The 16,706-nt window shown below is 44.4% G+C and overlaps 1 protein-coding gene across 6 annotated transcripts in view; it reads left to right on the top strand.

Annotated features, from left to right (window-relative positions):
• Positions 1-16,706, top strand: part of shroom1 (shroom family member 1) — a 42,612-nt gene that overhangs the window by 19,395 nt on the left and 6,511 nt on the right. For 3 of the 6 annotated variants that reach the window (XM_047379101.1, XM_047379095.1, XM_047379097.1), the window contains 5 exons: positions 8,904-11,773; positions 11,869-12,055; positions 12,241-12,293; positions 15,047-15,589; positions 15,756-16,328. In XM_047379101.1, the coding sequence (XP_047235057.1) occupies positions 9,114-11,773; positions 11,869-12,055; positions 12,241-12,293; positions 15,047-15,589; positions 15,756-16,328 (4,016 nt within the window). In that variant the 5' untranslated portion in view covers positions 8,904-9,113. Of the gene's footprint in view, positions 1-5,177; positions 5,324-8,903; positions 11,774-11,868; positions 12,056-12,240; positions 12,294-15,046; positions 15,590-15,755; positions 16,329-16,706 lie in introns of those variants that run through there. The other 3 variants (XM_047379098.1, XM_047379096.1, XM_047379100.1) reach the window with 3 other exon arrangements.

Genomic DNA, 16,706 nt, shown 5'->3' with positions numbered 1-16,706 from the left:
CCGGCCCTTGGCTGTGTCTAGAAATCCTGTCCATAAAAGTTATGAACAGGACCGGTGACAAAGGGCAACCCTGCCGGAGTCCTACATGCACCGGGAACAGGTCCGACTTAGTGCCGGCAATGCGGACCAAACTCCTGCTCCGCTTGTACAGGGACCGGATGGCATCTAATAAAGGGCCCCCGATTCCATACTCCTGGAGCACCCCCCACATGGCATCACGAGGGACACAGTCGAATGCCTTCTCCAGGTTCACAAAACACGTGAACCAGTTGGGCAAACTCCCATGAACCCTCGAGCACCCTGTAGAGGGTATAGAGCTGGTCCAGTGTTCCACGGCCGGGACGAAAACCACACTGCTCCTCCTGAAGCCGAGGTTCGACTATCGGTCGGATTCTCCTCTCCAATACCCTGACGTAGGCCTTACCAGGGAGGCTGAGGAGTGTGATCCCCCTGTAGTTGGAACACACCCTCCGGTCCCCCTTCTTATGAAGGGACCACCACCCCAGTCTGCCAGTCCAGAGGCACTGTCCCCGACCGCCACGCAATGTTGAAGAGGCGTGTCAACCATGACAGCCCTACAACATCCAGAGACTTGAGGTACTCAGGGCGGATCTCATCCACCCCCGAAGCCTTGCCACCGCGGAGCTTTTTAACCACCTCGGTGATCTTCAGCCTGGGTGATGAAAGAGTCCAACCCCGAGTCCCCAGCCTCTGTTTCCACCACGGAATGCGTGATGGCAGGATTGAGGAGATCCTCGAAGTACTCCTTCCACCGCCCGATAATGTCCTCAGTCGAGGTTAGCAGTCTCCCACCCCCACTATAAACAGTGTTTGCGAAGCACTGCTTCCCCCTCCTGAGGCGCCGGACGGTTTGCCAGAATCGCTTCGGGGCCAACCGGTAGTGCTTCTCCATGGCCTCACCAAACTCCTCCCAGGCCCGAGTTTTTGCCTCTGCCACAGCCCGGGCCACAGCACGCTTGGCCTCACGGTACCCGTCAGCCGCCTCAGGAGTCCCACAAGCCAACCACAACCGATAGGACTCCTTCTTCAGCTTGACAGCATCCCTTACTGCCGGTGTCCACCACCGGGTTCTGGGATATCCGCCGCGACAGGCACCGCAGACCTTACGGCCGCAGCTACGGGCAGCAGCATCGACAATAGATGCGGAGAACATGGTCCACTCGGACTCTATGTCTCCAACATCCCCCGGGATCTGGTCGAAGCTCTCCCGGAGGTGGGAGTTGAATACACCCCTGGCCGAGGGCTCCGCCAGGCGTTCCCAGCAGACCCTCACTATGGGCTTGGGCCTGTCAAGTCTGTCCGGCTTTCTCCTCCTCCAGCGGATCCAACTCACCACCAGGTGGTGATCAGTGGACAGCTCAGCCCCTCTCTTCACCCGAGTGTCCAAGACATGCAGCTGAAGGTCTGATGATACGACAACAAAGTCGATCATTGACCTCCTGCCTAGGGTATCCTGGTGCCAAGTGCACTGATGGACACCCTTATGTTTGAACATAGTGTTCATTATGGACAATCCGTGACTAGCACAGAAGTCCAATAACAAAACACCGCTCGAATTCAGATCGGGGAGGCCATTCCTCCCGATCACGCCTCTCCAGGTGTCACTGTCGTTCTCCACGTGGGCTTTTAAGTCCCCCAGCAGAATAATGGAGTCCCCGGGAGGGGCACTATCCAGCACCCCCGACAGGGACGCCAAGAAGGCCGGGTACTCTGCACTACCACTCGGCCCGTAGGCTGAAATGATAGTCAGAGACCTCTCCCCAACCCGAAGGCGCATGGATACGACCCTCTCATCCACTGGGGTAAACCCCAACACGAGACGGCTGAGCTGGGGGCAACAAGCAAACCCACACCAGCCCGCCGCCTCTCCCCATGGGCCACTCCAGAGTAGAAGACAGTCCAACCCCTCTCAAGGAGATGGGTTCCAGAGCCCACGCTATGCGTGGAGGCGAGCCCGACTATTTCTAGTCGATATCTCTCGACCTCACGCACAAGCTCAGGCTCCTTCCCCCCCAGCGAGGTGACATTCCACGTCCCTACAGCCAGCCTAAGCATCCGGGGATTGCGCCGCTGAGGTCTCCACCTTCGTCCGCCACCCAATCCTCTTTGCACTAATATATTATTTCTCTATGTTGTTTTGTTCCTCCCTCCCTGGACCAGCTTTGTCTCTTTTTATCTTGTTTTATTGATTCATCTATCAATGTTCTCTTCTGTATATAAATGTCTTCTAACTTGAAACATTTCTTAGCATTATTTAGATCTTATGGCATTAAAACATTATAATATCCCTTACCCCGAGGATCCCTTTCTTGCAAATCCCTATCCAGTTGCTGTTAGTGTTACTTTTAAATTTTTGCATGTGGCAGCATTTTTAGAAAAAGAAAAGAATACAAACAAGACGAGTAAGTTTTGCACTGAAAGGAAAAATGATGACGCTGAACTAAATTACAGCACCTTTCACAGTTTTGGCACCTTTTGGAAAGACTCCAAGATGCCAGTGTTTGGTGTTGTCTTTTTGTCCATCTGTACATGTGGTTCCAATGTTTCTGGAGGTTGCTGCATTTTACACTGCTTACACATCATAAATATATTTTATGGTTTGTTACATCCATTTATTCAAATAGTTTATCACAGAAATTGATTATTCAACGTTTTTTTTTTTTTACCTTGTTCACACAATACTGAAATTGCTAAACACATCAGAGCTTAAAATGAAGCACTACGCTAAAGGGTTACTTTAGTTTTTGTTTTTTATAAATCAGAAATTGATTTTATCATCTAATAGTTTTTTGACTGATAAAACCTAAACTGGATAACTGTATGCTGAAAAGAGATATGTTAAAACACAGTTTTATAATCTGTAAGACCTCTACTGTATTTTGTGAGAACACAAAAAAGGTGATTTAACTGTAACGTTTGGCTTTAGCATCACTTTAGATGGAGTCCTGCTTGAAAAACGACAGTACTTTAGAGAAGTCAGACCTGTACTGAATTATTCTAAGCTGATTACGGGTTCGTTAAAACACTGTTTGGGATCTGTGAAACATTTACATTTATTTGTGAAAACACAACAAATGGGGATTCCTAGTTTTATTAAAAATATTAAAATCTCATCTCATTTCCATGAACCCAGTATCTCATTTGGTCTTGTCTCATGAGCTGAGTGAGTTGTTGTCTTCGATCTTTGAACTTCTCTCTGCTCTATGCACCATGACGTATCACTTAGCTCAGCTGTTTGGCTGTGCACACTGCCCTGTTATATTGCTGCAGTTACTTATATTCTTCTCTTTCTTCCAAATACACTCAGCCTTCATAAATAAGCATTATGCTGAAATTAGCCTCAGCCACCAGCAGGACTTAAATGCAGCTGGTTGCTGACGCCTTCCTAACAGTAACACAACCTCTGCATAGCTGAGTACCAGTGCTGCCAGCTTTAGCAGGAAACAATAGGGAAGGCAACAAGGGTCATTGTTGAACGATGAACGAACACACGAGTTCAGTAAGCTCCCATTGTTATCGAGAGCGAGTTTGAACCACATTACAGAATGATCAGTGTCCAGTTTGAAGGCTATGGTTTACGGGATGTATTTCCTTGGTGTATCAGTAATTCGTGATATTTAAAAGAGCAACTATTATTTGTCTCAGATGGGTCTGAAGTCAGAAGCAGGCTAGGAGTACACGACTAATAGTATTATTAATCGAAATGATTTCTGAGATAAAGTGCAACAAGTCTTTAAACACTATTCACCAAGGGTGACTTAGTTTAAGTCATATTCTGACAGAAATTACACAGATCTTCCCAAGGCACACTAAACTTTGACAAGGAATGCTGCGCCATTTATACTCTCACATCTCATTTTTTGGGATATGAAGGTGAGAGGGACTTATGCTCGACATCATGTTGTATCTGTTTGGCGTTCTTATTTTAAATGAAAGAAAGGAAGCTGTTCTTGAGGTTCCTGGTTTAGTTGAGGGACAGCATTTTATTGTCCTCATTTTGAGCTCTAAAATACTTAAACTTTTCAAACCTGAACTAGATCATTATACTCTAAACAGAGATTCTTTAAAACACTGGCCTTGAGTATTTTCCAGGTTTGGAAGTTTGTAAAAGAAACTGCAGGACAGAAAATCTTTCTATTTTCAACCTTTTTTGCATGTATGCATACATGTATTTATGCATATTCTGCATTTCGAGCATGACTGCTGTAGAAATAACTTGTAAATTGTTTGTGAACGTTTGGATTAAACTATTGAACTCCAGAAATTCAAGCCTGGAAAAGTACAGAATTTAAACATAAAAATGTGGCCGGTTCCTCCATTCAGATTGGGATTTTTTAAAGCATTTTTTAAATCCTGTTTGGATTTGAACCACATTAGAGTTAGACGAGCAAACAAAACATGCAATTGACATGTCAAACCAGGAGTGATTTATTTGACACTGATTGTAGATTTTTAAAGTTTAAAAAAATATTATTTGTGGAACCTGGAAAAATCTTCTTTAATTATCCTCTAAATATTGCTAAAAATCGTCCCGCTCGCATTCTTATGAACCCAATATTGTCTTTCATCTCATCTCTTGATCTGGATGTATCGTGATATTCACAGATATTTTGTATACTGTACCTTATTAAGATATGTAAACCTAACTGTAGTTAAAACTTTCAGGTCATTAAAAGGAGTTAAGTACTAGAGAAACCAACAAAGAGGAAAGGACGGATCAGGGTAACTGTGAGAAATAACTAGTCTTATGACTTTTTTTCCCCCCATTATGGGGTGGAGGCTGGGAGGTCAACCCTACACCCACTCTCCCCATCGCCGTTATCCCCCTCCTCCCTTTCTCTGTCCTCCCTCCTGCCTTGGCTGGTCTCCATGCGCCAGGCTCAGGGCCTTGGGAATGAATGGTGCCCCGGCTCTGCTCCGTCTTTGAAGCCAGCCAGGAATGCAAGGCCTCTTTTTTTTCACCTCTTTCTCTCTCTGTTGTTCAGGCAGCCGGCAGCACTAGCGACTATCCGCAGCAGTGAAATATTCCCTCCGCTGCGCTCATTGTGCATCGGAGAGCCGGACGTCATCGGCTAGCCAATCAGTGGCCCCCACTAGGCAGCCTCAGGTCTCTGTGGGGGGAGAAGAGACCCACTTAGAAGTCTTCCCTCTCACACTTGCCTCTCCTGGTAACTTGCTCCGGTCATACTCCAGAAGAAGACGGAAATAATTTAGCTCATCTCCATATAGGAATAAAACAAAAGAAATCGTTCATTTTTCAGATGGGAATCAGGAAAGTCAATGACTTAGACTCAAAGTTTTGGTGAGTTTTCATTTCTTGTTTCCATCATTTTATTGCAGCCTGTTCTTCACAAACTTTTTCAGTCCACTTTACAAACTGTTGATATCGAAGTGGCTCCCAGTACGTCTCCGTGCTTGCGTCCTCCCATCCAGTTTCTCAACTCATCTCTGCTTTCTGGCTGTCATTATTCACATCTCCTGTCTCTTGTTGTGGTTTGCGTGTGAGAGTATTTGTCTGGGCCGGTCACCCTTTGCCTCACCCTCCCTCCCCCACTTTGCTCCCCTCTGTACATTTTGTCACCGCTTGTCCCCTCCATCACTTCCACTTGAGCGCCCCCCTGTTTAGTTGCCTCTCCCTGTTCTCAGTGGAGAGAAGGAGGGCTGGAAACTACACTCAAACAGAGACGCTGTTGATTAGAAGCCTCTTCATAAATACATTCAGTTTCCTTTAACACTTTTCTTGGAAGACTGTCAGGAGGTACACTACCGGTCAAAGGTTTTAGATACAGTTTCTTACTTAATAGGTCTCTTTATTTTCATGAATATTTACATTGTTGATTCTCACCAAAGGTAACAAAATGGTGAATAAACACACATGGAATTATATAGTAAACAAAAAGTGTGAAATGACTCTTAAACAATTTTATACTTCCATATAGCCACCATTTGGCCACCATCTCCATGAGCTTCATGTGGTGGTCACCTGAAATGATTTTCCAAAAAGTCTTGAAAGAACTTCCTAGAGGTTCGTTGAGAGATGGCCAAAGGTTAACATTTCAGTCATCACAGCAAAGGGCGACTACTTTAAGGAATCTAAAAAATAAAACATAATTAAAGTTCTACAGTTTTACAATTTGTTGTTTGCGACATAATTCCAAACGTGTTCATTCACAGTTTTGATGCCTTCAGTGAGAATATACAAACAGTGTAAATAGTCATAAACATAAAGAAAACCATTAAATGAGATAGTGTAGGGTTTGTTTGTAGGCAAAAGGACCACCTTGCGTCATGATTGGTGCAGGTTTTCAGGCCCCCCCACAGACTTGGCAGACCTTGGCAGTTAATGCATAACATAGAAAACATTTAATTATCATAAACCAAAAAAAAGCAAATTCAACTGATTCAGGATCTGAACATTTTCCCATCACTAATATAATATTGATTCTGCTAGGTCACTGTTTGGTGTGTCTTTGTTTTACCAGCAGCATTTACTTTTGTACATGCTTGACAAGCATCAAGCTTCAAACGTTCAAACTGCAAAGTCATGGAAAGGCATGCAGGTCATGAGAGAGTCCTGTTATTAAAGTCTTAAACCAATCATTAGCTTGCTGGAGCTCGTTTCAGTGCCAACAATGCTCTGAGTTCTTTGGATGTCGGGTGATCACAGAAGGTTTCCATGTGGTACAAAACTGCTTAAAGTACTGGCAACTTATTAAATAAATTGTGATTTTTATATGTTCAGAACTAAACTTATTATAGAGGATCTGTGAATTTTGGAACTTTGGAAATGTGAGTCTGTTACAGTATGAAGTTTTGTCTTAAAAATGTGTAAGAACCCTTTATAAACCAAGGAAAAGCAGTTTTGTAAAGGTTCACTATAGGAAGGCACCATACAAAGTTCAACAGGTGGTGAGCAGTGCGTGGTCATAAATATTCACGTTGTATATTTAAAAAGTTTAATCAAACTATTTAACATAGACGATTTAAAAAGAAACACTTTAGTATCTCATTAAAAATGAGCAAGTTTAGAACAGTTTTTACATTGTTGTATTACATCTGTCACATGACTAATGCCCAGAGAATTCATGTGAGATTCCTGACATTTTTTTCCACGTTTGCTGCAATGTGCAGCACTAGCCTCAGAGCCCTTAATGAGAACGAGAGGCTTTATTGATGCTAAACAGCACATGCTACCTTCAGCAGGTAGTTAACCCTTCTGATTCTCAGATCCACATTGAAGACTCAAATATGCAACAAATATCTCTGAAAAAACAAGAGAAATCCACTTGGCTTTGGCATGTGCCGGTGAGTGGAAATATACATTTTACTGGCGTTTCAGTAAGAGGACTTTAATGTATATTAATGATTTAAACCTTGATAACAGTAACAGGCCCATGAATTGTGCCAAGCTGATCGAACACAAACATTTATGGTGTTGTAAGATTGTCAACTTGATATGTCCTTTTTTTCCTTTTGCAGTTTGAGAACTCATATTTTGTCAAACCATTCCATCCTTGATATTTTGTTTTACCTATATACAGGGGTTGGACAATGAAACTGAAACACCTGGTTTTAGACCACAATAATTTATTAGTATGGTGTAGGGCCTCCTTTTGCGGCCAATACAGCGTCAATACGTCTTGGGAATGACATATACAAGTCCTGCACAGTGGTCAGAGGGATTTTAAGCCATTCTTCTGTGCAGGATAGTGGCCAGGTCACTACGTGATACTGGTGGAGGAAAACGTTTCCTGACTTGCTCCTCCAAAACACCCCAAAGTGGCTCAATAATATTTAGATCTGGTGACTGTGCAGGCCATGGGAGATGTTCAACTTCACTTTCATGTTCATCAAACCAATCTTTCACCAGTCTTGCTGTGTGTATTGGTGCATTGTCTTCCTGATACACGGCACCGCCTTCAGGATACAATGTTTGAACCATTGGATGCACATGGTCCTCAAGAATGGTTCGGTAGTCCTTGGCCGTGATGTGCCCATCTAGCACAAGTATTGGGCCAAGGGAATGCCATGATATGGCAGCCCAAACCATCACTGATCCACCCCTGTGCTTCACTCTGGGCATGCAACAGTCTGGGTGGTACGCTTCTTTGGGGCTTCTCCACATCGTAACTCTCCCGGATGTGGAGAAATCAGTAAAGGTGGACTCATCAGAGAACAATACATGTTTCACATTGTCCACAGCCCAAGATTTGCGCTCCTTGCACCATTGAAACTGACGTTTGGCATTGGCATGAGTGACCAAAGGTTTGGCTATAGCAGCCCGGCCGTGTAAATTGAACCTGTGGAGCTCCCGACGGACAGTTCTGGTGGAAACAGGAGAGTTGAGGTGCACATTTAATTCTGCCGTGATCTGGGCAGCCGTGGTTTTATGTTTTTTGGATACAATCCGGGTTAGCACCCGAACATCCCTTTCAGACAGCTTCCTCTTGCATCCACAGTTAATCCTGTTGGATGTGGTTCGTCTTTCTTGGTGGAATGCTGACATTACCCTGGATACCGTGGCTCTTAATACATCACAAAGACTTGCTGTCTTGGTCACAGATGCGTCAGTAAGACGTGCACCAACAATTTGTCCTCTTTTTAACTCTGGTATGTCACCCATAATGTTGTGTACATTTCAATATTCTGAGCAAAACTGTGCTCTTACCCTGCTAATTGAACCTTCACACTCTGCTCTTATTGGTGCAATGTGCAATCAATGAAGACTGGCTACCAGGCTGGTCCAATTTAGCCATGAAACCTCCCACACTAAAATGACAGGTGTTTCAGTTTCATTGTCCAACCCCTGTATATGTCTGAGTCCTGAGTTGAGATGTTAGACCAATAACCTGTCTGTGTTGTGTTTATGTTCTCTCCACCAGGAGCAGACTGTTTCAAGAGGCTTTAACTTAACAAAGTCAGGAACATGACCTAAATTCAGACAAGCATAAGAGACAACTGGGAGCACGTACGCTGGAGGTAGTTCACCCCAGTTTTCCCCCCACAAGGCGGACACATCAATCAGTGCACATTCACATACGTATGATTTACAAGCCCTGTCCTTCCCTTCCTGCCAGTTGCCCCAGTCCTTCATGGATTCTTACAGCTTGCACTTTGAGAGAATGAGCAACGTGGACCTGCATCCTCTTAGCTTGTCTGTAAGCCGGCTTTCGCCAGCCAAGTCTAACACTAGCATTGTCGAACATTTAGCCCACCACCAACACGGCAAAGGAGACTCTGCGTACAGCTCCTTCTCCGGTGGGTCCACTGCCCCAGACAACCCATCTCCTTTCCTCCCTGATGACCTACAGTCAAGCTCCTTTAGCCACTATGCTGACCTTAAATATATAAAGTCTGTTTACCACCCGACCCAGTTTCTGCAATCTGACTCAAAGACCATGGATCAGCTCTACCGCTCAGTTGAAGCCATCTCACACCAGTATCGTAATAACACTGATGTGAACTACCATAGCCACAATAGCAATGAGAATTTGCACACCAACAACAATGTACACTCTAAAAAAGAGGTCAATTCCAAGACTCCGCCCCAAAATGCTCATGCTCCTGCCTATGCTCCCCCAGTCCCTGCACGCCTTGATAGTTTTATAGCCACAAAAAACTTGGAGAACAGCAGGGTTCATCTCCATGGTACTGAATTTAAACCCCTGCCACAACAACCTCAACAGCAGCTCAGACCCCATGGCCCACCAGATTCTCAGAGTCTTAATGCCCCAAGGTCTGAGACAGTGATCCTAGATAAAGGAAGCTCAACCTTGAATTCTGAACCAATGTACTCAGTATGGAGAGGCTCTCACGAGATGCAGCAGGCCCAGCATCCACCGAGCTACCGGTTGCACCTCCAGCTTCACAATCAGACAAGAAAGATCCCAGAAAAGCCTTTTATCGTGGACAACGATGCCGACTCTGAGTCGCACAGGTCAGCAAACGCCCTAAGCCGATCACCACCTCAACTCAGAAACCAGCCTGAACACCTGACTCACAAACCGCCCTCTACCAGCAGTGGCTGTAATGGGGACCATCAGAACAGATCCAGTAGTCATTTTCAAAGTGAGCGCAAAAGGGCACACTCAGCTCAGGAATGGTGTGGGTCAGAACCACAGCGAGCCCCCAGCCCCTGGAACAGCAGTCAGAGTTTTCTCAGCAGCAGTATTCAACATAAGGGCCAGTTCTACTTTGTTACAGGAGTGTATAAGCCATCTGAATCTGGAATGAGAACACACTCTGCAACCGTAACCGGTACAGAAGCTGCAAGGGAGGTCTCTGCTGTGTTGGAGACCCACCGTCAACGAGATAATAAGCGATCCTATAGTACTATGGATAATTTTTTCAGACCTCTCCAGGAGAGTTCTCACCCTTCCAGCAATACGATTCCAGAAGACGAGGAGGTTTTTATTTCTGTGGATCAGGGAATGGACCTGATGTCCAAGAGCCTGGACCAGGTAAATCACAGACCGCCCCACGTTCTAAATGCCTTGGAAGATAGTTGTGAGATTGGCCGCCACACTGCAAGCAACCCAATATTCTACTGCGGACCTGACAGACAGAGCCCTCTACATTCAGCCGCTCATCAAAACGAGGTCACTTTGCTGATGAGCAACGAGTCGCCAAACTACATCAAGAGAGAAGATCATGCAAACAGAGGGAATTGGCAACCTTTGGAAGATGTTGCTAGTGAGAGGATAAACAAAGAGACCACTCCGCTGCTGTATCACCTTACCGGAGCCAGTAGAACGGTGTTCCTACCCAAGGTAGATCCTGGATTCAGTGGAAAGAGAGAAGCAATCCCTAATAAATCCGTCCAGGGAGATGTAGCGGTAAATGATAATGAGAGACCTGCACAAGGTGACACTAGCCAGAACCACATTGGAGAGGTTCTGTCCGTTTCCTGCGGCACTCTAGATGATTCTTTTAAAAAGTACTACAAAGAAAAACTTAAGGATGCCCAATGCAAAGTCTTGAGAGAGACGTCATTTAAGAGGAGGGACCTGCAGCTGCCTTGGCCACACTGTTTGACCCAAACCTCTGAGTGTAGGCCTGCAGTGATTCACTCATTTTCCTCATCACAAGACTCTGAGATATCTACAGATACACTCACTCCTTCTTTGACATCCGAGGACACGGAGAAGGGCAGCACGGAAGAGATCTGGGAAAATCTAAAGGAAATCGATAAAGCTAAGAGGGAAAACTTGAGGTTAGTGAATGTGGCCCAGCCTCAGGTGGGACGCATTGGAAGCAGAAAGAGACTGACCCTGGAGCAGAAGAAGATGTGCTTCTCCGAGCCAGAGAAACTCAACCTCCTAGGTGGCACATCCAACCACTCGGCTTGCCGCTCCTTTGGGAATGAAAGTGAGGGATTGTTTGCTGCTGAGTGTGAAGGAGAGGAGGAGATGCAGCAAACCGAGCAGGGACTAGTTGCAGCGCGGAGGAAGATGTTTGAGTCAAGAGGTCGAGCTCTGTCTGTCTCAAGCGTGTCAAAGGCGAACCTAAAGCATCTACAGTATCAGGCCCTCATGGAATACATGGGACGCAAAACAGGCCAGAAAGTGGCTGAGCTGCAGCTCCCAACACCTCATTTGCCAACTCCATCCAGACAGAGACATTCTCTTGGTGAGAAACCGTTTGACTGGGGTCCTCGCCCCCAGTCAGGAAATCATGAGAAACATACAAACAAGAAACACCATAGGCCCCACTCTGCTGGCCGCATTCTTGATTCTTCGAGTAGCTCCATCAGGTACCAAAGAAACTCACACATTCAGAAAGCCTCACTGTTTCTACCTTGATACTCTCCAGATTTATTTAAGATTATGTTTAAATTTCACAAAACAGGTATGCCCAGTTCTTCTCTGCACAGTCCTGCTCAGGCCACTATCCTGGTCACCAAAACCCCTCCAAACTGAGGAAGAGTCAAGGTCCATCTCAGGGAAAATCTGCATCTGCAGAGAGTCTGTTGGACCAGCAAAAGCCAGCCAGTTTCCTAAGGAACAGATCCAAATCCACACCACATACATTTCAGGTACATCACTAATACACTCAGTCATTTGTTTAATTGGGAATGTTTACAGTTTATTTCTACTTTTAAACTGAACGTCTCTTTTCACTTTTTTTAAATGTAAAGAAAACTAGTTTTCAAGAAGATTAAAAAGTAAAAGAACTATGAAACTTCACATGTGCCTGGTGTGTTTTCTATTGGGTCTACAGGCACATGGCAAAGAAGAGGATCCACTACCAGTTAACACTATGGAAACCCAGAGGTATGTTCCAGTGCTGTAGACAAATACAGACATTATAATTGGTTTTTATGTCAATGATGTGTGCACCAAGCATAAATCTCACCTTAATTCATTTTGGCACCTAAAAAGTTAACACCCACCTGCTTCAGTAACCAACATTCTTTTGTAAAGATTTACACAAGAGCCAGAAAGCAGGAGCAGCAAGAGCTGGGAGACAGTGCACTTAACTTTTTTCACATTTGGCACATACAACCCTAAACTTCAATTTATTTTACTGGGATTTTTTGTGACAGACCAACCCAGAGTCACACAACATTGGGTTCGAATCCTGGCCTAGGCTCTTCAGCATGGATTGGCATGTTCTCCTAGTACATGCGTGGGTTCTTTCCAGGTACTCTGGCTTCCTACTGAAGTCTAAAAACATGACTGTTGGGTTAATTGGTTACTCTAAAATTACCCCTTGGTATCAGTTTAAGTGTACATGGTTGTTAGTCATTTGTCTGTGGTGCCCTGTAATGGACAGGTGACCTGGGCAGGATGCACCCTGCCACTCACCTATTGACCACTGGAGACCAGCCCCCCAAAACCTTGCATGGATAAACTGGTGGTGACAATAGATGAATGGATCATAAAACCAAAGAACGCACAAATAGACAAGAATAAAGTTATAGAAAAGTTTAAACCAATGTTGGGTTGTGAAATGCATCTTAAGATTTAAACATTTCACAGAGCACTGTTCAGTCAATTAGCCAGGTATGGAAAGAGTGTGGCTCAACTACAAACCTACTAAGACATGGCCAGCCACGTAAACTTGGAGCCCAATCATTAAGGGTATTTATCAGAGAAGCTGCCAAGAGGCAGATGATGACTTTTAAGAGCTGAGCAACCACAGATTCCACAAATCTGGCAATTATGAAAGAGTAGCAAGCAGAAATCTGTTTACTGTGCTGAGTAATTACAAAACTGCATTTTTTGTTCTTTGAAACTGCTTTTGGATTATTTCAGTTGTTACGGACACAGAGACAGAAATGAAAAAGAAACAAAAAGAAGCACGAAAGACAGAAAGGGGGGGCAAAAAGGAAAAGGGAAGAGAAGGAGAATAGAATGAAGGAAAGAAAGAAGGATGAAGAGTGTACAAGATAACATTGTGTTGAAAAAAATGCATTTTGTTATTGTTCAGGTTGTTTTTGTATGATATTAAAGTGCCTGTGACACGCTTTTCCCATAAATGCAAAAACTGAAAGAAAACATCCTAATATTGAAGGAAAGGGGCAGTAATTCACATGATAATAGGATTAAAGACATGATAAAAGACAATTGTGACACAAAATAAGCATATTTCAATGTTAAATTTTGCAAGTCCAAAGTCGTCCTGAAATGATGTCAAAGGGAAAATCTCCCGTCATTCATTGTGTGAGCATCAATGATAAACTGTTCAGGGAGAAACCAAGTAGCGTTAAAAAAAGCGTTAATATGGTGAAACGGTGCATTGCTGGTGGTGGCAGCAATACTATGACAGCAGCACTATCCGACAAAATAGACTGGTCGAATTAGATGGCCATCAGCACGTGGCAGCAGTTGTTCTCTACCGTCTGATGACAGCTGACTTTCTTCTCCTGACTCTTTCTGTGCTACTGACTAAAATATATCTAAAGAAATATCAGATTCTTCACTGCTGTCTGTGTTGCTGCCATTGTAGCAGCTGTCAGTATTTGTGCAGGGGTTCCCCTTTGATGTCATAAAAGAGCGCAACAAAGTTGCAAAGGAGTAGTCTGGAGATGCCTTTTTAGTGATATTTCTAACCATATATATCAAAAACTATTTATTTCAGTTGCGCGTTCTTACTTTTGAACACATTTTATAAATGTTTCCTTTCCATAAATGTAATTGGATTTATCATGAAAATTCGATGTCATGGGCACTTTAAAATGATGTGAAACATTTAAGTCTCACAAAAAAATCTGAAACAGAAGAATTCCACAAGAGATAAAATACATTTTTTAGTCACTGTGTGTAAAATCAAGCTATGTTGGGGACAAAACAAACATGACACACAAGGTGCTCTGGTCATATAAAAGAAAAGTTGCATTTTTTGGTCTGCATGCAGAAGGCTAGATGCAGCTGCAAAATAAGACTTCCCAACACCCTGAACACACAATTATGGTGGTGGCAGCATCATGCTGTGGGGATGCTTTTCTTCTGTAGAGACACAGAAACTGGTCAGAGTTGGTGTGATGATAGGTGTTGCTACAGAGTGATCCTGGAAGCCTTTAAAGGCTGCAAAAGATATGAGATCGGGCTGGTGGTTCTCCTCCATCCAGTCTGACTGACCTTCAAAACTACATTCGTTGGGCGCGGCGCTGGTGGTGTAGGGGTTAAGCGCGTGACCATTTGCAGAGGCTATAGTCCCGGACCCGGTGACCTTTACCGAATGTCTCCCCCTCTCTTTGCCCTGTTTCCTGTCAACCTACTGTCAAAAAAACAATATGCAAAAATAAAGGTCTCTAGTGCTGCAAAAAAAAAAAAAAAAACTATGTATCATTTTCAATCCAACTTAAAAATATGTACTGCTCAGTGTTGTTGTTTTTTTTTATTAATTCCCAACAAAATACATTGAAGTTTGTGGTTGTTCTGGGGCAAAATATGTTAAAGTACACATAGTTTTGTAAGACATTGTATTTCTTTTAATCAAACATATTTAAATTTCCACTTTTCTGGAGCCTCTTTAGATTTTATTCCTTCTGTTTTGTTCTGAATTTAATTTTGGATTTCAGCTGCCAGAAGAATGAAGCAGAAGAACCGTCAGAGAAGCGAGCCCCTGAGGGCCAGCAGCGTCCTCGGAAGGTGGGACAGAGGGGGAAGTCCATGGAGGAGCTTGGAGCATCGAAGTTGACTAAAGTATCAGGCCTGAGTAAAAGCTCCGAACACCTAGATCGGCTGCGGAAGGATTCAGCTGAGCCTGCAGGCGTTAGCAGAAATGAGAGGAGTGCTTCAAACGATGCTGAAGACAGAGATGCTCGACGACCGGAAACAAGGAAAGAAGCAGAGTTTGTTGGTCCGAATAACTCTCAGGTACAGAGCCAACACCAAACCCAGAAAAATCCTCCAGAGAAGCAAGATACTGAGCAAGGGGAGGATGCAACAGGTGAAAGAAGCTCTGGTAGATCCATCCCTTCGGTCTCCAGTGGAGAACTTAGTGAGACGTTTTCTAACCCACCTTCCCCCAGAGGTCAAAAGATCAGTGAATGGGAGCTCAAATCCGGCTCTTCCACACCCACCCAGACAAAGCTTCCTTGTGAAAGCACACCCATCTCCAGGTAAGAGGAGACTTTGTCATTCTGCTTTCTGGATGACAACTGATGTTTCCAAACTATTCTGTTTTCAAGATAATCACGAGTTTATGTATCATACTTCACAAAATAAAGTCTCTTTAAGAGTTATTCTTCTGCCTCTGCAATTTCCTAATTATTATTTTGTTTCTAGTAGAGGTGGGACTTCCCATGGGTTAGAGAGGGAGCAAAAGGTGGACGAATCAAGCAGCGAAACAAACTACGAAGTGTCTCTGAGCTGCGGCGTCACCACTGATCCGTCGCTGTGGATTCTCCCACCAGAGAAGGAGCTCAAAGAGGACCTGCTGAATTGCCAGCTGACAAACAACATTTCAGACGAGCCTGGCAGCTCCATCGCCACGAAGCAGACAAACGACTCCTCTGTGTGTTCCTCTACATCTGTCTCCGAAGCAGACGTCAGTCAGCAGAAGGATGAGCAGAAAGATTTGAACCTGGAGGCTGAGACAGTGGGAGAAAAGGAGGAGACAGAGGAGAGGGGGACGCCAGAGGGAGAGACTGACAGCTCAGAGAGGTCTGCCAAGAAACCCAAGTGGGAGGAGCTTGTAAAGGCAGTGGTCAAAGCTGACCACTCACTGGTCAGGGTGCTCTGTCCGCTGGCCAATCGTAAGACCGCGCTGATGCTGATGGAGCAGCTTCTGTCGGAAGACACACTGCTGATGGAGGAGCACTACAAGAAGAAACAGGAGCAGAAAGGAACTGTAGAAAGGTAAATTTAGTGGGAAAACCTGGTCCAAAAGTGGATTTATTTTACACTCTTTGACCTGTAATCCTTCTAGCTGACAATTACTATTTCAGACTATTGAAAGGATAATGGAGTTAACAATGACTGGTAGATGAATGTTTCCATGAAACTTTACACTGGCTCCACAACTGAGCTCCACCAGTGTTGCCTTACATTTTGTTACGCCACATGAGCAGACACACCTGGTTATTTGCTGAACATGCACCGGGATGTCTGCCTGGGTAATTGGATACATGGAGACAGTGATCTTCTACTTTAGATTTTTGTAATGCCTAAACCTGCCTCTTGGCCTTCCTCACCCTCCTGTAGTTCTACCAGTCTGACTCGGCAAAAATGCCATTT

The sequence above is a fragment of the Girardinichthys multiradiatus genome, chromosome 11 (assembly GCF_021462225.1).
Source record: "Girardinichthys multiradiatus isolate DD_20200921_A chromosome 11, DD_fGirMul_XY1, whole genome shotgun sequence".
Lineage (NCBI taxonomy): Eukaryota > Metazoa > Chordata > Actinopteri > Cyprinodontiformes > Goodeidae > Girardinichthys > Girardinichthys multiradiatus.
The sequence above is the reverse complement of the archived record's forward strand: the minus strand, read 5'-3'. Positions and strand labels throughout refer to the sequence as shown.